This window comes from Phaseolus vulgaris, chromosome 11, assembly GCF_000499845.2.
Source record: "Phaseolus vulgaris cultivar G19833 chromosome 11, P. vulgaris v2.0, whole genome shotgun sequence".
Lineage (NCBI taxonomy): Eukaryota > Viridiplantae > Streptophyta > Magnoliopsida > Fabales > Fabaceae > Phaseolus > Phaseolus vulgaris.
Window position 1 is genome coordinate 38,496,997 of NC_023749.2, and position 22,246 is coordinate 38,519,242.

At 43.5% G+C, this 22,246-nt stretch overlaps 2 protein-coding genes across 2 annotated transcripts; both read left to right on the plus strand.

The window, feature by feature from the left end:
• The first annotated feature begins 12,091 nt into the window (after positions 1-12,091).
• On the plus strand, positions 12,092-13,468 carry LOC137807006 (uncharacterized). The gene has a single exon (XM_068607421.1). The coding sequence runs from the start codon at positions 12,092-12,094 to the stop codon at positions 13,466-13,468; it is 1,377 nt and encodes a 458-aa protein (XP_068463522.1).
• A 3,061-nt stretch (positions 13,469-16,529) lies between these two features.
• Positions 16,530-17,267, plus strand: LOC137807021 (uncharacterized). The gene has a single exon (XM_068607442.1). It carries the CDS (start codon positions 16,530-16,532, stop codon positions 17,265-17,267), a length of 738 nt encoding a protein of 245 aa, XP_068463543.1.
• The last annotated feature ends 4,979 nt before the right edge of the window (positions 17,268-22,246 follow it).

Sequence of the window (22,246 nt, forward strand, 5' to 3'; positions counted from 1 at the left end):
TAACACGTGCTAAAAAAATTCTGTATAATTACCAAGCGCTTGTTGAAATCCAGACAGCAGCTTGCTTCCAGCAATTCCCAACTCATCAATCTTTGCAATCCTATCATAGGGTAGCTGTTGAGAAATAAAAATTTATACAGATATATTATGTGATAAAGAGAATACAAAATATAATTTGAGGTAAACTACAAAGCAAAAACACATCAAAATTGTAATTTTGTAAGGAGTGTATCAATGAACAAGAATCAGAAGTAAGATTTTGAACAATTTCAACCTATAATGATTTCAAACAATAGATTCCCAAGACAGAGGTTTAGGGCGCGCAAGCACAAACCTAAAACAACCTTGCGCGGAGGCGGCAATGGCGGGCAGAGGAGTGAGAGGCGGCAATGGCGGACAAAGGAGTGAACGTTAGGGTTTCATGAAGGTCAGAGGAACAACCTTGCGCGGAGGCAGCAATGGCAGACAGAGAAGTGAGCGTTAGGGTTTTAGGGTTTCGTGAAGGACGGAGGAAGGGTTAGTGAAGGTAGCATAAGGGTTTCATGACAGTTTCGTGAAAGTCGCCTGAGGGTTTCACAAAGGTCGCGTAAGGGTCGTGTTAGCAGACAAAGAGGGAAGAGAGTTGGCAGACAGGGGAAAGAGTGGGGGAAGATGTTGGTTTCTAAAGAGTGGGACGCACCTGATTTCAAAAACAAAATCAATTTCCAAAAAATTAAAAGAAAATTGAAAATAAAGAAGAATGATGTAGGAGGGAAAGCAAAGGCGGGAATTTTATTTTGAAGGATAATTATGGCAGTTAAAAATGCCATATTCTAAAGGATCATTGTGGCGGTTACTAAAATGTCGTATTATACGGCAGATTGTGGCGGTTATTAATAACCGCCATATTAAAACCGCCACTTTATACACGTTTTTTTGTAGTGAGAAGAGAAGAATTGCTCATGAAGATGGATGAATGATGGATGATCTCGCCACTAGAAGTGTGGATGCTCCTAGATGAGAGTGTTGTCGCCACTTAAGGACACCATGGATCCTTCAAGATAAGACTAGAGAAGAAGGCTCAAAAGCTCTCCAATGCTCACTCCAATTTTGAGTATAGTTTCTTTAGATAAATTCAAATCTGAAATTTACAAAGAGAGCACCTCTATTTATAGCCTAAGGTGCTGAAATGTAAGCTACACAAATTCAAAAACTCCCTCCTAAAAAGCTTCTAGAATTTGCGCCTAAAACAAAGCATGAGGAAGGTGTGATCCCTTCTCTTACTTTGGCACCTCCTTATTTACTCCTACACCTATCTACTAACACACCCCCCTAAGACTCTTAACTAAAGACTAAAAGATGCTTTAACAATAGAGGTTTCTAATGTTTCCCTCTAAGCACCTTCAACAATATTCTTTATTATTTAATACTTGGCCTTGCCCTTCATAGGATGGACTTGGGTTTGGGCTTGGGCTTTGGGCTTGGGCCTCTCTTTATTTTATGTCTTCTTTTAATTTTGAGAAGACTAGAAGGAAGAACTTCAAGTGTGATGGTGAATTGCCTCTTCCCTCATTAATAAAAACCTCCTTTACTTGACTCTCATCATACTCCCCGAGTTGGAGAGAATTCGTCCACGAATTCTGAATCCCTGCATATAACAAAGTCAGTTTACTTTTATAATCAAAAGTGTAAGAAAAAGGAAGACATGACTTAGCACATGGAACCAAAGGGATTGCAGAAAAGGATGTCCTATAAATCGACCAAGTTGGAAAAATTTGTTTGGGAATGATGATGTTTTTTGGAAAAAGACCTCTTAAATGGTGAAACCCATTAGGAGGTATGAAAAAATCATCCCTAACATATTTTAACCAAGGTGGTGTTGAAATAGGAACCTTGGGTAATGAAAAAGATAAAGAAGAAGAAGACCTTGGAGGGTCCATTTGAGGTATAGCACGAGTCAACATGATGGATTTAGAGGAGAAAATGGTGTGACTCGGTGTAGTACTTACTTCTTTTTCTTTCTCATTTTCTCTTTTAGTTTTCATTTTTATTTGGTCCTCATGAACCTCTTTGGGAGAGAGGGGTTTTAATATAACCTTGCGCCCTAGGAAGGAAAAAGACATTGTATTGGATAGGCCATCATGTAAAACATGTCTATCATATTGCCAAGGCCTTCCTAAAAGAAGATGAGATGCTTCCATGGGCACAACATCACATAAAACCTCATCTTTATACTTTCCTATTGCAAAGTTAATGAGGACTTGTTTATTCACCATGATTTCACCTACTTCACTAAGCCATTGTAATTTGTAGGGCTTGGTATGAGAGATAGTGGGTAAGGCTAACTTCTCCACAACTCTTGTACTCGCCACATTAGTGCAACTTCCCCCATCAATAATCAAGGAACATAACTTGTTGTTGATAAGACATCGGGTGTGAAAAATATTTTCTTTTTTAGTATCATTCAAAGATTTTGGAATTGTGCCCAACATACGTCTTACCATCAATAAGTCACCTTCACAAGGACTTTCACTCTCATTTTCACTTGATGGTCTAGAAGGTGAAGAATGCCTAGGTGAATTGGAATCATGCTCACTAACTACAATGCCTTCATGCATGTACATACTTCGTTTAGAAGGGCAATGAGCAGCAATGGTCATCACATGTGATCTTTGACTAGTCATAAAAGCTCTTAAATTTTCAAGATTTTGGAATATATTCCTTTATGACATGTTGTAACTTCCTTCAGAACATAAACAGGGTTTCAACACATCTTTATTGACCCAAATCATTTCGTAATTGATATCTGCAACAGACAAAAATTAAAAAGAAATTAAATCCATTCTTTCACAGTGTTGTTAGATACAAAACAATCGGTTGTTTCGAGGAAACAATCGGTTTTTTTTCTGCAGCAGTAAAACAGATTTTGAATTTTTAATCATGAGCAGAAAGGATCCAAACCAGATGTATTTGAACATTTTGAAAGAGATATTTAAGCATGAATATGAATTTAAGAAGGAATTAAATATAGAGATAAGGAAGGTCTTATCCTTTATGATGTTCCTTCAATGAGTCATATGCCTTTTGATCAATAAGCCTCTTTTGACTATTGAGAGCCTTGAACTGATACTTAACATTGATTCAGCTTCAATGTTAGTTTTTTTCTTCCAATAATCTGATCAGATGACTCAGTTCCACATATTCCTCTAGATTCCCTGCATAAGCATAAATTCAAGCAACAAGGTTTGGTCCTCTTACAAATGTGGGTCCATTTGGTTTACTTTTATCATTTGAAACCTCACAACCTTTAGGAATCCATTTCATAAAGCCTATGGGAACATAAAATTTTCTTATTTTACAGAATCTAACAGAATGGCCTTTCTTCATGCAATAAAAGCATGTAACAACCGGTTGTTTTGACTTAACAATCGATTGTTTTACTAGCTTTCTTGAAAATTTTTTTGAAAACTTATCTTGCATGTTTTGTGGATTAAAACCTAATCCAGCTCTTCCCAAAACACAGTTTTGAGATGCCAAGACATTCTCAAAGTTGGATTTTCCTTTGAAAGCTTATCCACAGTACTTACAAGATAATGCACTTTCCTTTCAAGATTTTCACAATTTTCACTAATGAGAGTGTCACACTTGCAAGAAGAGTTTTTGCAATGTGTTTCAAGATTTTTAAAATCCCTTTTCGATTTTTCCAGCTCTTCTTCAAGTGCCTTAACACTCTTTTCAAGCCAGCTGTTAAGATCTTTCAATCGGTTGTTTGAAAGAACCAATCGATTAGCTTCATCATGTGTTTCTTGAAAAGCTTTTAGCAATTCACTATAATTTTCAACATTTAGAGAAGCACATGAACTTACATCACTTGAGCTACAAGACTCATCATCTGCTTCAGCAATCAAGCATATGTTTGCCTTTTCTTCTTCACTTGATGATGAACTTGATGAGGAGACTTCATTCCCATCCCAAGCTATGTAGGCCCATTTTTACTTTCCCTTCTTTTCTTTGTATCTTGACTTTTTCTCCTTGCTTTCTTTGTTTGGGCAATCTGCCTTTATGTGCCCTTGCTCACCACAACCAAAACAGGTATAGTTATTGGAATTAAAATCATTGGATTTTTTGTTTCCATACCTTTCTTTGTTGGTGTCTTTGTTCTGGTTCCTTTTCAAGAATTTGCTAAACTTTGTAGATAGCAAACTAAGGTTCTCTTCATTAGTTTCATCACTGGATTCTTGCTTGCTTTTGTGTTTGACAGCTTTTAAGGCAATACTCCTTACATGCTTGTCTTCGCTTTCCAGAACATTGAGTCGATTCATTTCTAACTCATGTTCCCTAAGCTTGCCAAACAAAGAAGCCATACTCAATGATGTTAGATCTTTAGATTCAGATATAGCAGTTACCTTAGGTTGCCAAGACCTATCAAGACATTTGAGGATCTTGATGTTTAGCTCTTCTTTTTCAAAGGTTTTCTCAAGGCTCATGAGATGATTGATGATATGCGTGAACCTTTTCTGAACTTCAGCAATTGTCTCACCCTTGAGCATTTTGAACATTTCATACTCTTGGATTAGAGTATGCTTTCTAGCTCTTTTCACCTCATTGGTACCTTCATGAGTTACCTCCAAGGTGTCCCACATTTCCTTTGCTGATTTGCATTGAGAGACCCTGAAAAATTCATCTGAATTCAAGGCAAAAGTTATTATGTTTTTAGCAATGCAATCAAATTTGGCCTTCTTGCTTTCAGAATCAGTCCATTGAGGCCAAGGTTTTTCAATGGAAGATCCATTTTCAATTGCATCCCAAATACCTCTGTCAAGTGATTCCACAAATATTTTCATTTTGACTTTCCAAAATTGGTAGTTCAAACCAGAAAACAGAGGTGGTCTATTGATTGAAGCACCTTCCCCAAAAGGTAGTCTATCGGCCATTTAAAAAAGGTTTTAGGATCACACTTGAATAAATTTCAAGAACCAAGCTCTTGATGCCAATTGTTAGAATGTATGACTTTAAACAGCTTCGAGAAAACTTGAATTAGAATTCAGTTTGCCAAAAACACAAAGCAAATAAGCACAACACCAGAAAAACAATCGGTTGTTTATACCAGTTCACAAATATAAAACTGAATTTAAAGAGTTTAAAGGATAGAGAGATTGAACACACAGGTTTATACTGGTTCACTTGTAACCAAGAGCTACATCCAGACTTCCCAGAAACCAGTGGGGAATCCACTAAGCAATCAACCCTAGATTACTTACAACACCACCAAAGAAGTGACCTTGATCCCCTCAAGACACACACTTCTTTTGGCTCAGCACAACTCCACTAAGAATGCTGATCTTGACAACCTCAAGAACACACAGCACTTCTCAGCTTCACACACATAGTTTCTTCAAAGGTACAAAGGATTACACTTGTTACAAAAAGATCTGAAATCAATACAAGATGAAAATCCTATATAACACTCTCTTTGATCGAAGCAATCTCAAAAGCAATCTCCAACTCTTCAAAAGCAAAAACAATGAAAAACTCAAATCTGTTTTTGTGTTATTAAATCTCATTTGTTGTTTGTTACATAATCTGAACAAACTATTTATTGCATTCAAAGACTAGTCAAAGCATTTAATATTGGAGCGTATTCAGTTATAAAATCCTTTAATGCTTAGTCAAAGCACAAAACAATTTTCTGTTATGGTCCCAAGACAAACAATCGGTTGAATGCTCGAATCAATCAGTTGTTTTGGTTTGACAGCAAGTTAACCATCAAAAACATGTTTCAACCTTTCTAAAAAGACCTAAGTATAAAACAACAGGTTGTTTTTCACTTAGTTTGAAAAACACTTTTCTTTTAAAAGGTTTGAGAAGGCTTAAGCTTTGGATTCAATCAAGAGTGGATTTACACAAAAAATCTACCCCAGATCCTATCTAAAGACAGCTCAGCAACAGCAAGCACATCCACCTTCAATGGGTTTGGATTCTTCAAAGCTTGAACATACTTGATTCAACATTCACTCCCTTAATTTTGCCTCTTCTCTCTACTGCCACCACTATCGTCGTTGTGACATTTGCGCCCTCCTCATTTTTTTTGTTGTCGCCCTTGCCGCCCTTTAGTACAGGTTGGTGTTTCTTAATATTTTAAATATTTCTTAACTATTATTAATTTTGTAAATTTTAGTATTTATTATAATTAGTTTGTATTATGTTAATTGTTAGGTTTGAATAATATAATTAATTTTTTAGATTTTTTATTAGAGTAATATTATTTAGTATTTATAATTAATTTAATGATTGTTTTTGTAATTAGATTAGAAATAATTTATTGATTTTCAATTGATATTTTTCATTATGTATAATTGTATGTATGATTAAATTTGTCAATTTTAATTTCCATGTATATTTATAATTATTTGATATGTGTTGGTATTGCGTCTGGGGTGCTCGACCGTCGACAATTGTTTCCTGTATAACAGACCCTTTGTTTTCCGTTTGAGATTTAATACATGTATTTTTCTACTACTACTCCAATTGTATGTTTTTTAAAAGATCTTAAAATTGATGAATCAAGATTCACATTAGTGGACTTTCAAAAGATAGGTTATCCAAATGAGCTATATATAATTATTCAACAAGCATCACAGGCTATTGATGATATTGAAAATGGTGACCCCCTTTCATTCACACCAATGATAATGAATAAAGATGACGATGTAGTAGATGCACATGCAACCGTGTAAACCACAGTGAGGGAATATGCATATGAACATTCAACCCATTATAGTAAAAAAATAGAAATATTATTGATAATACAAATGTAGAATTTTATGTATTTTTTTTATATGATTTTCTTTCAATGCAAACCAGTGTAGGAGACAACTAAACTACTATGTTTTTTCTAGTGTGTTTGTTGTAAGTTATTTTCGTTGATGTTTTCTTTAGTGTGAGAGTGTTAAGGTTTGCATTTTTCACTTTATGAAATCATCCACTTGTGTCATAAAATGAGATCTTTAAGATGCCCTGTCACGCCATGAAATGAACATCTGGAACATAAGACTTGATGATAATTGTGAGTGGTCTAATTTCTGACCATCTTTGTCATCTTATGGGCAATCGGATCGCTGTAGCATAATAACTATAACAAATCTATATTGTTTATTGAAAGTAAATTCCAAATGAATTTGTATTGATAAACTTGTAAGACTTAATGACAAAAGCATTTACATAGACCAGTGTCTGTATCACAATACTTATCACATGATGTTATACAGAATGGACAATCAGATGCACTTGTACATTTGTCCAGCTTTCCTAGTATGGGTGCCCTGCACTTACAAACTTCATCAACACAAATGGCTGAATCTTTACATAAACTTAGTTTTACCTTGCAATCATCATTCTCCTTACATGCATCCTCATCTACAACAAACTCTATCAAAAAAACACATCCCAATGTTATAATATAAATTCATGTTAGCTATAAAAAATTTAAATCACTGAAAAAAAAAACCTAAATTCAAATAGGGAATTTATCAAATAGAAAAATCTCAAATAACTTACCATTACAAGCTATCAAAGCAAAAGAAAAAATAAGTGCTACCAAAGCAACCTTCACTATAGCCATCCTGTGCCTTCTTTTACTTTACTGCTTCTTAGGCTCACTCTTCAGTATTTCTTACTTCTCCTTCAAGATTCAAGTCATCCACGTCTTTATAGTACTATATTAGTTGCTTTTGAAATACTCATTTAATGAATAATTAAAGTTGTATCATAAATATATTCATGTTATGCTTCTAGAAATCAGGTAACATGAACTCACACAAATTAATTTACTTTTTAATAATATTAATTTAGTTCTTCTTCAGGATTCAAGTAATGTACATATTTATAGTACTATATTAGTGTTAAAAACAAGGAAAAAATAATTAAATGTGTTACTTTATTAGATGATTTGTAAGTAAACCTTTTTTTATATAACACAATTGTCTTGTATTAAAGTAATATGCGATCATTTTAAACATATGAATTAATTAACATTTTAATAATATCAAATTGAACAATGTGGTTTAATTCCTTACCGTTTCTATCATTTTCAATGTTATTTTAATATAAAATAAATTAAGTAAAAAACTGCTACTTAATGGATACGATGATAAGAATTTGTGTACATTAAACAGAGGAATTCACTTTATTTATTAATGTTATATCTGAATGTTAATAATAGTAATATTACCGTTTCACTTGTACAAATAACACTTTGAAGATATTAGATCAGTTAAATGAGAACCGGTGTAACTAAAATTGCGGTGACATTTTTGTAAATATTTGATACATATTACACTAGATGGATGGCCCAACCTGTGTAATATGTTATGTACAAAGTAAAAAAAAAAAAACAAAACATTAATTCTGAGCATGACATCTTACACCGGTGTAATATGTCATGCACATAGTAAAAAAACAGTTTTCAAAATTTTTAATTCTACTTGACATATTACACCAGTTGGATGGTGCAACCGGTGTAATATGTGAGTTAATAAAAGTTTTAAAAATGATTAAGGAGAGAAGCAACCATTGGCAACATTCTCTTAATCAAACCAACGTTGTGGCTTAAACTCACCGCAATCCTTCCCCCCACAAACCCTTCATTCTCCTCGTCGTGTTTGGAAAATAAGTCACTCTATTCCTTTTCCGAATGTGGGTCCCATCAGGTACTACAAACACGACTTCAACAATTTATCTCTATGAAACACTCATAATCCAAACCCTCATTTCTCTCTTTGATCTTCAATATGCTGATGATGATGAAGGAAGGAAAACAACCAGTTGATGTATCGAAACAATCGATTGTTTTTTGGTGGTTGTATAAGTTTTCTATTCTTTCTGCTTTTGTGTTTTAGATCTGTTGTACTAAGAACAATTATATTTCTCATCTCTTCTTTTTGGTCTATTTGTGAAGACATATAGGGGGAGATATATGCTGTGTTTTGATTTCAGTTTTTTTTTCTGTAAAAAACAGTTTGGATGAGTAAAACCTTATAGGTTTTTGCTCCTATATTTTGTTTGATTGTTTGCTCTGATATTATGTTCTAAATTTCTATATTTGTTTCTGTGATAACCAAATATCAGAAGTTCAGTGTTTTTCTTAAAACTGTGCTTTGCAGGAACTGCTTCAGATTCAATCAGATACAACACATGCATCAGGGATTTGTCTTCATCAAATAGGGGGAGATTGTTGAACCAAGTGGTGTTCAAGCCTTGAAGAATCCAAAACCCTTTGAAGGATGTTGAAGGCTAGGCTGTGCTTGCTATTGCTGAGTTGTCTTAGATAGGATCTGGGGTAGATTGAGTTTTGTAATCCACTCTTGATTGAATCCAAAGCATAGGCATTCTCAATCTTTTTAAAATAAAAAGTGTTTTTTAACCTAAGTCAAAAACAACCGATTGTTTATACTTAGGTGTTTTTAGAAAAGATTGAAAACTGTTTTTCAAATGGTTGAGCTGTTAAAACCAAAACAACCGATTGATTCGAGGAAACAACCAATTGTTTGTTTTGGTACCATAACAGAAAAATGGTTTTTGTTTTGACTAAGCTTTAAATGATTTTAACTGATTACGCTCCAGTCTTTAATGCTTTAACCAATCGTTAAATGCAATGAATAGTTTATTAAGATTTCGTAACAAACATCATCTTTGAATATGTTCAGAAAAATAGATTTGAGTAAGAACAATTAACACAAGTTTTTGAGTTTTTCAAAGAGTTGAGATTGCTTAGAGATTGAGATTGATCAAAGTGTGTGCGATAGGATTTCTGCTTGTATTGATTTCAGATTTGCTTCTGTAACAAGTGTAATCCTTGTATCTATTGAACAAGAATCATTGTGTGTTTGCTGAGAAGTGTTGTGTGCTCTTGAGGGGATCAAGATCAGCATTCTTAGTGTTGGTGTGTTGGCCAAGAGAAGTGTGTGTGTTGAGGGGATCAAGGTCACTTTCTTGGTTGTGTTGTAAGTGATTTAGGTTTGATTCCTTAGTGGTTTATGAGAAGACTGGATGTAGTTATGGGTTTAGAGTGAACCAGTATAAATCTCTGTGCGCTTTTCTTTATCCCTTAACTCTTTAAATTCAGTTTTGATATTTGCAAACTGGTATAAACAACCGATTGCTTTAGTTTTTTGCAAACTGAATTCTTTATCATTTGTTTCAAGAGATAATTTCATTCTTGACTTAAAAGTTTTCGAAAACCCTCTGTGTTCACTTATAATTATATGACTCACCACCGTGTTCACTTGCCTTGCCTCCCTTCATCACTAACTCATGCACCACCTTCACGCCTTCCTTTAGAGCCTTCTCTAACCTTACGTTCAACATTCTCTTCACCTTCCACAACAGAAGCAATAGTGTTGCGACCCGCGCAATGCTCATCTCCGACCCGATGTTAAACATTGTCAGAAGAGGTGGAAGCGGCTTGTTCAGGTCTAGGCAACATGATGAAGAACTTAAGGGAGTGTTGCTAAGGATTTCGATGAAGGGTTTTCCTGTGGGGAAATTTCCAAAGTTCATCGTCACCACTATGTAACACGCGTTGAGGCGGTGAACGACTATGGTGTGGGTTGGGAATTGTGTTATGTGTTCAGTGTACCAGTCGAGTAGATGGTGGTGGTTAAGGGAAAATAAAACGAGGTATCCCTTGATTGGGTGTTTAGGAGGTGCCTGTTTATGGTGATAACACCCTTGTCCCATATTACACTAGTTGTTTGCCTCGACCGGTGTAATATGTTCCTTCTGAAACACAAGGTTTTGGACTATTTTAATTAAATTTTGGAACATGATCCGGTCGGTCATCGGTAGTCGGTGACATCAGCAACAGATAGCCACGTGGACCGTTCTTAGTGGGACACGTGGGCCAGGGAAGCGGATGTGTCATTGAGAGAGTCGCCCAGGGTGGTGATCGGTGATCAGTGGGCGGTGGTCAGAGAGGATGCGCGATCACCGCCTAGATGAGCGTCAGGAAGCAGAAGGCGTGGCACTAGGGGGAACCGATCGGTCGTCTGGGGTGAGTGATGATCGTCGGGTTTTCACGTTACGCGCAGTTAAGCTGGAAACGAGGGGTGATTCCCAGCGAGAGCGTTGCATACGAGCCTTGGGTGGCAGGGTATCAGAGAAAGGAGAAGTTATGTGCTTTGTGGTGTCGTGCACGAGAGTGGCCTAAGAGAGCTAGTAAGCTAGTCGGTGATTGGTGTTCTCTTAACCCATAACGTGCATGGTGCAAAGCAGAGGTGATCGTTCACACAGTAGGTGATGCCTGGTGCGTGCGCTTAGCCAAGCCACACTTGGTATTCACGCTGAGGTGGCACGAGTCACCTAGTGGAAGAAAACGTGCTAAGTTACTTCATACACGGATAACTTAGGCGCGCAACAGAGTATATAAAGGGCATTTAGCGCTCATGCAGAGGGAGGTAAGATTCATTCTTGGAAGTTACTAGTTTACACACACACAAAGTGCACACAAGTCTCGCAGAGATTCCTAGTTCTTTGGTGGTTTTGCAAGGCTGACTTGAGCGTCGGAGTGCAATCGGCCGCTAGAGGTGCCGTTTGGTGTGTTTCGCAGGTTTGCTTGGAGTTCTGGTGGAGTGCTTGGAGCGTTCTTGCACTTGTCGTGATAGAGTAGGTGGAAGATAGAGTTTGACGTGGCGAATCCTTTGACGCTCGAATTCCCTGCAAGATCATTTGGCACCCACCGTGGGGCCCGTGTGAATTTGTGATCCCATCCACACTTTGCTGTCAGTTTTCGTTTGTTCTTGAGGTTCTTTGCTGAGAAAATGAGGAGGACAAGGTAAACTTTACCCGCGCCATCAGCTAAAGAAGGAGCTGTGACGATGGTGCAGGTCTTGAAAATGATGCGAATGCTGCAAGACAATGTGGCAGCGTCAAGAATGGAACAAGAAAGGATGCAAGCGGATTTAGCTGCATCGCAGAGCAGAAACGAGGAGTTGGACAAAATCAATGGAGAGTTGTGCAAGGCGCTGCAAGCGCAGAAGGAACGCGCGACAGAAGAAAGAGTGGCGCCGCCGCCGTCTCCCCCAGGACTTTCCCCATGCCATTCTCATCGGAGATTATGAGCGCGGTGGTGCCACCAAACTTGGTGGGAGTGAAAGCCTTGTTTACTGGGGTGGAGGACCCAGAGACGCATCTGACAGCGTTTCACACCCAGATGATGCTCTTTGGGGGTTCGGATGCGGTGTATTGCAAGCTGTTCATGAGCACCCTGAACGGAATTGCTTTGGAGTGGTTCGTGAGCCTACCAGATGGCCACATAACCTCGTTTCAGCAGTTCTCTAAGTTGTTCATGGAGCAGTATATCGTGAACAGGGCATCCCCAGTGGTGTCGTATGACTTGTTCGACGTGCGACAAAACCAAGGTGAGTCCCTCAGGGATTACCTTAGTCGTTTCGGAGCTCAGGTGGTGAGACTGCCCAGCAAAGATGAAGATATGTTGGTGCATGCGTTCAAGAAAGGGGTTCTGCCGGGCCCTTTCAGTGAATCGTTGATCAGAAATCACCCCAGCACCTTTACGGAGATTAGGCGCCGTGCTGTGGCGCACATCGTAGTAGAGACGGCGGTTTCTGAGAAGAGGGGAAGCGCGGCCCTGACCAAGTCGCGCGGAGGGCCGAGCAGGCCTCAGCAACCGATGAGGGTGCATGAGGCCAAAGAAGGAAAGAAGGCTCAGGGAAAGCATCGCCCTTACGAGCCTATGGACCAGGGCAGGGGGCGCGCGAGGGAGAGTAACGTGCCCCCCAGGTTTGACTTCGTGGTGGAATTGGCGGAGCTAATCGCCATTCCAACCATAGCGGCAAGGTTGCGAGCACCAGAGAAGACTGACAAGGTGCTGGGAAGGAAAAAGAACGTGTGGTGTGAGTTTCACCAGGCTTATGGTCACTCACTCCACTCTTGTTTGGCGTTGGGACACCAACTCGCGGAGTTGGTAAAAAGTGGCTTTCTGAGCGATTACTTACGGGAGGCGCAAGGTGATCGGGCGTCGGGGCCACCAGCAGAAGATCCGCAGCACGAGGTACCTGTGCACGGGGAGGTGCACACGATCGCGGGGGGTTTCTCTGGAGGGGGGTGTACAGCCTCTCAGAGGATGAGGTACGCTCGTTCGGTAAAGACTGTCGAATTGGTGGAAGAAGATCATTTCCCCGATGCTGACATTACTTTCACAAAGGCGGATCTCCGGGACGTTGTGCCTCACGACAACGATCCTATAGTCATCTCCCTTGTTACGGCAGGGAGAAAGGTGCACAGGGTCCTTGTGGACCAGGGAAGCTCGGTGGACGTGATGTTATGGCCGACGCTCAACAAGCTGCAACTGTCCCTTAATCATCTGAGGCCGTACGCAGGGTGCTTGTATGGCTTCGCAGGGGACCAAGTGGAGGTGCGAGGCTACATAGAGCTGAGGACCACGTTCACGGATGGAGCCGGGGCTCGCACTTGATGGATATCCAATAGGAGAGGATTTTATTAATGAAGGAAGAGGATTTTCACCTACACATTTGAAGTTCTTCCTTCTAGTCTTCTCACAAATTAAAAGAAGTCAAAGAGAAGATCAAGCCTAAAGATAAAGAAGTCTACAAACTCTCAAATAATAGGCTTCATATTAAATATCTCTCTTTATAGTTTCTTTTAAATTGTAAATAATATAGAATAATGTTTAGAAAGGTGCTTAGAGGGAAACATTAGACACCTCTTTTGTAAAACCATCTTTAGGTTTTAGTTTAGCAAATTCTAGAAGCTTGGGGAGTGAGCTTAGTAAGGGGGGTGTGATCTTAGGAGTTTTTTGGGTAGCTTAGGGAATAAGCTATGTAAATGACCAGCCCTTACTCCTATAAAAGGAGGGCTTAGGTCCTTCACAATTCAGATTGGAATTTTATAGTAGAGAGACTATACTCAAATTTGGAGAGAAATTGTGAGTCTTGAGTCTTCTTCTTCCTTTGCCTTATCTTGTGAGCTATGGTGAGCTTCAAGTGGCGGCACTCCATCACTTATCTTGGATCAAGGAACCAAGTGGCGTGAAGTGTTCTTCCAATTCTCAAAATCCAGCAAACTCCTTCTATAAGTGTTCTTCCTTCATGTTCTTTCAATTCCATTCGGTAGAGTAGCTTTGTTTGTTGTTTCTTTTCATTTCTACCGTTTAAATTTCTGATTTCCAGCTTTGCTTCTAGTTTCTGTTCGGTGCAGTAGTTTATTATTTCAATTCTGTCCAGCTTTCAATTCTTGTTCTTCATTTCTTGTGCTTTGATTCCATTTGACAATATATGGACTTCCATATGAGTCTTGGTTGGTGCTAAGTCTTGGTGAGTTCTTGAATTAGAACATTGATCCAATTCTAAAGTAAGGTGCCATTTATGACCAGCTCAAGTTGCTCCTAAGAATGTCAAAGAATCATGTATTCTTGTAGTTACATTCACATCAGCACTGAAAAGATCAAATACTTAGTGGTTAATGCCCCATCCGCCTACAACATACTGTTGGGAAGACCGACGCTCAACAGGTTGAGAGCTGTACCATCGACGAGGCACATGAAGTTGAAGTTGCCGTCGATGGAAGGGGTGGTAATCACCATTAAGTCGGACCAGAAGGAGGCTAGGCGCTGCTATGAGAACAGCCTCAAGCAGCAAATGAGTGTGTGCCATGTTACCTCGACACCACCGCCGGGTGTGGACGAGAGGCGATTGAAGGTGGAGATGGTAAGAGGTACACAAGGTGATGTGGAGATGGAGGAAGCAGTGCCGAGGGGCTCGGGGGTGGCCCAAGAAGAAGCTGAGAAAGAGAGCATGATCACGCCCCGCGAGTCAGGGATCGCGAGGGCGGTCATCGCCAGTGATAGGAGGCCCCACCCTGCTGAGGGGTGGGTGGAGACGGAGATCCAGGGAAAGAAGTTCAAACTGGGAGGGCCGCTCAGCGAGGACACGCGACGACAAATAGCCGGGGTGATTGAGAGGCATCTGGACGCGTTTGCGTGGTCAGCCTCAAACATGCCAGGTATTGACCCAGACTTTCTCTGCCATCGCCTTGAAATGGACCCTCAGGTCCGACCGGTGCGACAGAGAAGGAGAAAGTTTAATGAGGAGAGGAGGCAGGTGATCCACGAAGAGACCCGCAAACTCTTGGCCGCAGGGCACATCAGAGAAATCCAATACCCAAAGTGGCTGGCAAACGTGGTACTGGTGAAGAAGTCAAACGACAAGTGGAGGATGTGCGTGGATTTCACAGATCTGAACAAGGCATGCCCCAAGGACTCCTATCCCCTACCCAACATAGATGCTTTGGTGGATAGCGCGTCGGGGTGCAAGCTTATTAGTTTTTTAGATGCATTCTCAGGCTACAACCAGATCAGGATGCATCCGATGGACGAGTGCAAGACCGCGTTCATGACTGAGCGGTCTTGTTATTGTTATAAGGTAATGCCATTCGGGCTGAAGAATGCGGGAGCCACGTATCAGAGGCTGATGGATAGAGTGCTCTCGCCGATGCTGGGAAGGAATGTGCAAGCTTATGTCGATGACATGGTGGTAACCTCACGAGAGAAGGAACAACATGTCACTGATTTGGAGGAACTGTTTACGACAATCGCCAAATACAGGTTGAAGCTCAACCCAGAGAAGTGTATTTTCGGCGTAGAAGCGGGGAAGTTCTTATGCTTCCTCTTGACAGAGCGGGGAATTGAGGCAAACCCCGAGAAGTGCGCGGCGATCATGGGAATGAGGAGCCCAGCGTCGGTGAAGGAGGTGCAGCAGCTCACCGGTCGGTTGGCGGCATTGTCGCGATTCATGTCTGCCGGGGGAGAGAAGGGCCACCCTTACTTCGAATGTCTCAAACGGAATAGCAGGTTCGTTTGGACTAAGGAATGCGAGGAGGCTTTTGTCAAGCTGAAGGAGTATCTGGCAAGCCCACCAGTTTTGTGCAAGCCACAAGTGGGCACCCCTCTCCGCTTATATTTCGCTGTGACGGAGAGGGCTGTCAGTTCAATGCTGGTCCAAGAGCAAAACCAAGTTCAGAGACCTATTTATTTTGTGAGTAAGGTGTTGCAGGGTCCTGAAGTAAGGTATCAGACCCTGGAGAAGCCGGCTCTGGCGGTGGTGTTTTCGGTGAGGAGGCTCCGCCACTACTTTCACAGCTTCTCGGTGGTGGTGATGACCGATCTGCCTATCCAGAAGGTGCTGAAGAAGCCAGATGTAGCTGGGAGAATGGTGAAGTGGGTCGTAGAGCAGTCTGAGTTTGATATCAGATACGAGCCCCGAGGACCGATCAAGGGGTAGGTGTTTGCGGACTTCGTCGTCGAGTTGTCATCAGGCCTTACACCTTCAGAGGGTTTGGGCTTTCGCTGGGTCTTATCAGTGGATGGTTCTTCCAATCAGCAAGGGAGTGGCGCTGGAGTAATCCTGGAAGGCCCAAACGGAGTGCTGATCGAGCAGTCTCTGCGTTTCGCCTTTAAGGCTAGCAACAACTAGGCGGAGTACGAGGCCTTGATTGCTGGAATGTTGCTGGCAAGAGAGATGGGAGCAAGGAGTTTGATGGCCAAAACCGACTCTCTGTTGCTCACTGGGCAGGTAACAAGAGAGTTCCAGGCCAAAGACCCTCAGATGGCTGCATATCTCGAGTATATGCGCACCCTGAAGACGTCCTTTGCAGAGTTCGAGTTGGTCTATGTGCCGAGAGAGCAGAATGCCAGAGCTGACTTGCTTGCCAAGCTAGCCAGCTCAGGCAAGGGGGGAAGGCAGAGGACCGTCATCCAAGAGACCTTGAAGGTGCCTCGCGCGTTCGTGACAGACAACCAGGTACTTCAAGTGTACAAGTCAAGGGAGCGTATAGCGATCGATCATCGGTCTCTAACTCAAGAAACCTTGAGAGCACCCAAGGTGAGAGCGCGACCGGTGAGGACCGATGAGGTGATGGAGGTTTGCACTGTTGGAAGGGCTGATACGTGGATAACGCTGTACCAGCGGTACTTGGCAGATGGGGTGCTTCCGCTGGAACCGATAGAGGCAAAGAGAGTAAAGAGAAGCTCAAGTAAGTTCACTCTTATTGATGGGGATCTCTTCAGGTTTGGGTTCACCCATCCGGTGTTGGTTTGTGTGCACGGGGAGCAGTGCACGAGAATTATGTCAGAGCTCCACGAGGGAGTGTGCGGGAGCCACGTCGGTGGTCGTGCCTTGGCAAGCGGAGTCCTCCGTGCGGGGTACTACTGGCCAACGCTAAAGGAAGATTGTGTGGGGTATGCTCAGCGTTGCTAGCAGTGCCAGCAACACGCAGATTGGCACAAGGCGCCCCTTGAAGAACTGAGGTCAATTCACAGCCCATGGCCGTTCCACACTTGGGGAATTGACATCTTGGGACCCTTCCCCTTGGCAGTAAGGCAGATGAAGTTCCTGATCGTCGCCATTGAGTATTTCACAAAGTGGATAGAGGCAGAGCCGGTCGCACAGATCACCGCGCACAAGGTTCAACAGTTCGTGTGGAAGAACATTGTGTGCCGTTTCGGAGTGCCCAAGCGTTTGGTTTCTGACAATGGCACTTTGTTTACGAGTCATCAACTGAAGAACCTGTGTGAAGAGATGAAGATACAGCAGGTGTTTGCCTCGGTGGAGCACCCACAAACGAATGGGCAGGTAGAGTCAGCCAACCGAGTACTGCTCAGAGGACTGAAGAGAAGGTTGGAGAAGGCCAAGGGGACGTGGGCAGAGGAGGTTCCCAGGATCGTGTGGGCCTATCACACCACTCCACAATCTAGCACCCATGAGACACCGTTCAACTTGGTCTATGGGTCAGACACTATGATCCCTATGGAGATACAAGAAAGCTCACCAAGGTTTCTGAACTTCGTCGCTGAAGAGTCCAATGAGGAGAGGAAGGTGAACCTAGACCTCTTGGAAGAGGTGCGAGAAGAGGCTAGGGTCAGTGCCGAAGCTGTGAAAATGAGGGTGGAGCGTAGGCACAACTCCAAGGTGAGGCCAAGGCAGTTTCAGGAAGGGAATCTGGTGATGAGAAAGGCACACCAACACGAGATGGAGAATAAGCTGTCCCCCTAGTGGACTGGCCCGTTCAGAGTGGTGGAGACGTTGGAGAATGGTGCTTATCGGCTGGAGACGTTGGACGGGGGGGCGATCCCCAGAACGTGGAACGCCACACACTTGAAGTTCTATTTTAGTTGAAATTGTAAAGTAGTCGCGCTTTCGCGCTAAACAGTTTGAACAATTCAGGGGGCACTCTTTTTCCCAAAAGAGGGTTTTTAATGAGGTCACCCAATAAAAAAAAAAGTTATCAGTATAAGAGTTTGCAAAGTTTTAAAGTTAAAATCCTCCCCGCCCCAGGCGCGAGCGCAGGTAATCGGTTAGGCCTTCCTCGCCCCAGGCGCGAGCATGGCAACCGGTTTAAAGTCCTCCTCACCCCAGGTGTGAGTGCAGGCAGCCAAGGTTCGAAAAGCCAGGGGTGCTAGTAAGCCCAAGAAGGGAAAGGAAGGATTTCGAGAAACGCCTTTACCCAAGTGGCATAGCATCAATATTGGCGCAGTAAAACTCTTAGTCAAAACCCTTCTCACCCCAGGAGTGAGAAGGTGGAAGTACGACCCGACGTGTTAAGGGTTGATGACCTTGGGGCAGGCAAGAGGGGTTACCGACAAACACTCTTCTCCCCAAAACAGGGCATCATCTTTGACCGATCGGTATAGGAGTCCTCTACGCACTTAGCGCTGGAACGACAAGCAATCTAGAGAGATGTAAGGTGGAAGCAAAGGCGCGATGACTGATGAGTGGGTGGTTGTAGCATTCTGATCGGTTATCAGTGGTTAGAGCGTTGTTTAAGAAGTTTTAAACAAGTTCTTGCGCGATAGGCCTAAGCAAGCAAAGCCACGCCAGATCAGTTATCAAGTGTCGTTAGTTGTGATCGAAGTCAGAAGTAGAGAAGTCAAGCACAGTGAAGATTCGTGCCAAGTTCGAGCAGGTTAGCAGTTAATCGTGCATGACAAGAGATAAAAACCAAGAGATACACAGCAGAAGAAACAGTAAGAGGAAAGTGGCATTTTATATATGCAATTAGAGTTTTTACATTCAAAGTTTATGTACAAAAAGGTATAAACAAAATAGCGAATGATCAAGGGCGAACGATCTTGCCGTCCACCACTTCGAAGTCGATGGCGAACTGAGAGCAGTCAGCCTCTGGGAAGACGCACTTAACTTGCTCAAGGGCCAAGTCAAATCCCTCAGCAAAGGTATCAGCAGCCTCTTCCTAGAGCTTGGTCTTCTCAGCCTCGAGCTCAGCCTTGTCGGTCTCGAGCACGACCTTCTCAGTGACAAGGGTGGCGATGGCGGACTCAGCTTCCTTAAGCTCGGACCCCTGATCATTGGCACGCCTCTCGTTCGCTGCGAGAGCCTCCGCCAGATTTGCGATCTGTTGGCGCAGGAAGGCATTCTCGGCTTCAAGCTGGATGGCCCTAGCCGTGGTCTCGACCAGCTCAGCGTCAAGAGCGGCGACGGCGTCCCCCATCAACATCTTCGTCTTGATGGTTTCTTGGACTTGCAGGGTGCGCCCTCTCTTGGCTTCCTCCACCATGTCCCTCAGCATCTCGTTGGTGCTCTGCAGGGCCTCGTAGTCGCTTTGTAGCGACTCTTTTTGGTTGATCAGCTCGCCCATCTTTCCCTCCAGTTTCTCGATGCGGCGATGCTGGGTGGAGAACTCCAGAGAGAGCACCAGTTGGCGGGCTAGATGAAGGTCCACCTCGCTCCCGCTCCACTTGACCAGCTCGCGGTTTTGAAGCAGTTGCCTGGTCAGTTGGATAACCCGGGTGAGCCCTTCAGTACTGGAACCCGAGGCTCGGTGGGAACTCTCACCACCACCCTCGGTCGTGGCGGCGGAGGGTTGAGGACGTGGTGAGCTTGAGGGGTGAGAGGTCCTCTTCGAGCGAGCAGCCCCGCTCCCAGCAGTTTGAGAGGGTAAGATGAGGGGTTGGGTGGCTGGGGGCGGGGAAGAAACCTGTGCTGGAGAGATTGGAGGAAGAGGAGCTGGAGAAGGGGGGCGTGTAGGAGAAAACTGTGCTGGAGGGATTGGAGAGGCATCTCCCTCATCGCCCTCGGCTCCCCTTCTTCTTCGTTGAACTAGAGGAGACCCCGAGCTCTCCTCCTCGACGGATACGACGGTGGTGGGAGCCTTCACCAACCGTTTCCTTTTCTTCTCACCCCTGGTCTCGGGGCCTTCAGCTGGCGCGACCGAGATGGGGGAGGCAGAGATAGGCTAAGAGGTGGCTTCAGTCCCCCAGGACGACCCGATAGCTCGTCGGCTCTTGGCTAGCGCGATTAGCTTCTGTCGTCGTTCTTTGTTGGAAGTCATATCTGCACCAGTTAAACATGGCAAAGGGTTAGTACACAAAGAGCCAAGAAAGCAAACAAGGTGCAAAAGAGTGAATCAAGCCAATCGGTAGAGTAGTAGCATGCAGGGAAGGGGAGAGTGCAAACCAATGTATTTTTTAAGCATCTCCGCGTCGAACTCGTGCTTGATGAGGGTGGAGGAGCCGAACTTAGCGCTCAAGCTCGAGAGTAGGCCGCACAGCTCGCGCTCGTAAGGTGCCATAGCCTCCAAGCCCCGAGGTTTTTTGAACTCTACCTTGGGAACCCAGTAGAGTGGGAAGCCCTCAAGTAGAGTCGGGCTATGCTCGTTGGAGGTGATCATGTAGAACCTACCCTTCCAGTGCTTGAAGGATTGCTGGTATAGGCCCAAGATCACTCTCCCTGTCACGCTGTTCAGGCTCACCCATGACCTATCACCTGGGTTCTTGGCCTCGAAGAAGTGGAGGAAGACGTCGGTTGAAGGAGGGTGTCCGAAGTGGTTGCAGAGAATCTCAAACACTCGGATGAAAGCCCAAGCGTTTGGATGGAGTTGGCAGGGAGCCACGTTCAGCTCGGTGAGGAGGTCCTTCTCAAAGAAGGTGAAGGGGAGGCGGAGGCGCAATCTCTTGAAGATGGCGGAGTAGATGAAGGTGAAGGGCACTCCATTGTTGGCCCTATCGTCCACGCATATTGGCATGCCTCGAGGGGGGATGCACACATTCAAGTGTGAGTCATCCTCCCTGTCAAGGGCGCAGGTGGGTTCGTCTGTGTCGCTGCTCAATAGGTTGGTGAGATGGTCGTCGGGGAGTTGTGTAGACGTCTCGGCGAGCAGGTGGAGGGGAGCCCACTGATACACCCGCGCATAGTTATGCGGAGGAGGCGCCGTTTGGGGGTGCACACTCGTTGAGGGGGGCGCACTCGTCGAAGGCGGTGGTGGTGCACTTGCGGAAGGCTATGCACCGGAGGAGGAAGCGAGACGCGTGGTAGTTTTTGTGCGAGCCATTGTTCAGTAGCTACAATGGAGAAAGAAAAGAAGGAATGAGGGACCAATGAAAAACAGGGTTCAGCGAAAAACAAGAGGAAGGTGAGGAGAACGAAAATGCTATGGTTTGAAGGAAGTGTAAAAGCAAAAGCGACGAAGAAGAAGAAGTGAAAACACAGAAAAATGCAGAAAAACCAGAAGAAACCCTGGTACAGTGCTGGGAAAGGGAAAACAGCCCACAACGTATGCATAGTACAGTTATTGGATGATGCAATCAGTAGAAAGTATTCAAATATGACATAGATGGAGAAAAGGGGTACCTTTTGATGATTGCAAGTGGTTCCTGAAAGCTTGAGATTGAGGAAGATGGAACGCGCAGAGAAAGGCTTCGAAAGTTCAGAGAAGAGTGCTGGAGAAGGTAGAGAAACAGTGGAGGCGCGCAAGTTTTGAATATGAGAAGCGCAAAGACTGGGGTCCACGTGGCCACTGAGGACGATCACTTAGTCTCTTCGCTGAAAACAAGTGTACAGCTCGAGACTGGGGGGCTTGTGATCCGGTCGGTCATCGGTAGTCGGTGACATCAGCAACAGATAGCCACGTGGACCGTTCTTAGTGGGACACGTGGGCCAAGGAAGCGGATGTGTCATTGAGAGAATCGCCCAGGGTGGTGATCGGTGATCAGTGGGCGGTGGTCAGAGAGGATGCGCGATCACCGCCTAGATGAGCGCCAGGAAGCATAAGGCGTGGCGCTAGGGGGAACTGATCGGTCGTCTGGGGTGAGTGATGATCGTCGGGTTTTCACGTTACGCGCAGTTAAGCTGGAAACGAGGGGTGATTCCCAGCGAGAGCGTTGCATACGAGCCTTGGGTGGCAGGGTATCAGAGAAAGGAGAAGTTATGTGCTTTGTAGTGTC

Coding starts and splice junctions, on each gene's coding strand:
- LOC137807006 (XM_068607421.1), top strand. CDS start 12,092: ATGAGCGCGGTGGTGCCACCAAACTTGGTGGGAGTGAAAGCCTTGTTT.
- LOC137807021 (XM_068607442.1), top strand. CDS start 16,530: ATGGGAGCAAGGAGTTTGATGGCCAAAACCGACTCTCTGTTGCTCACT.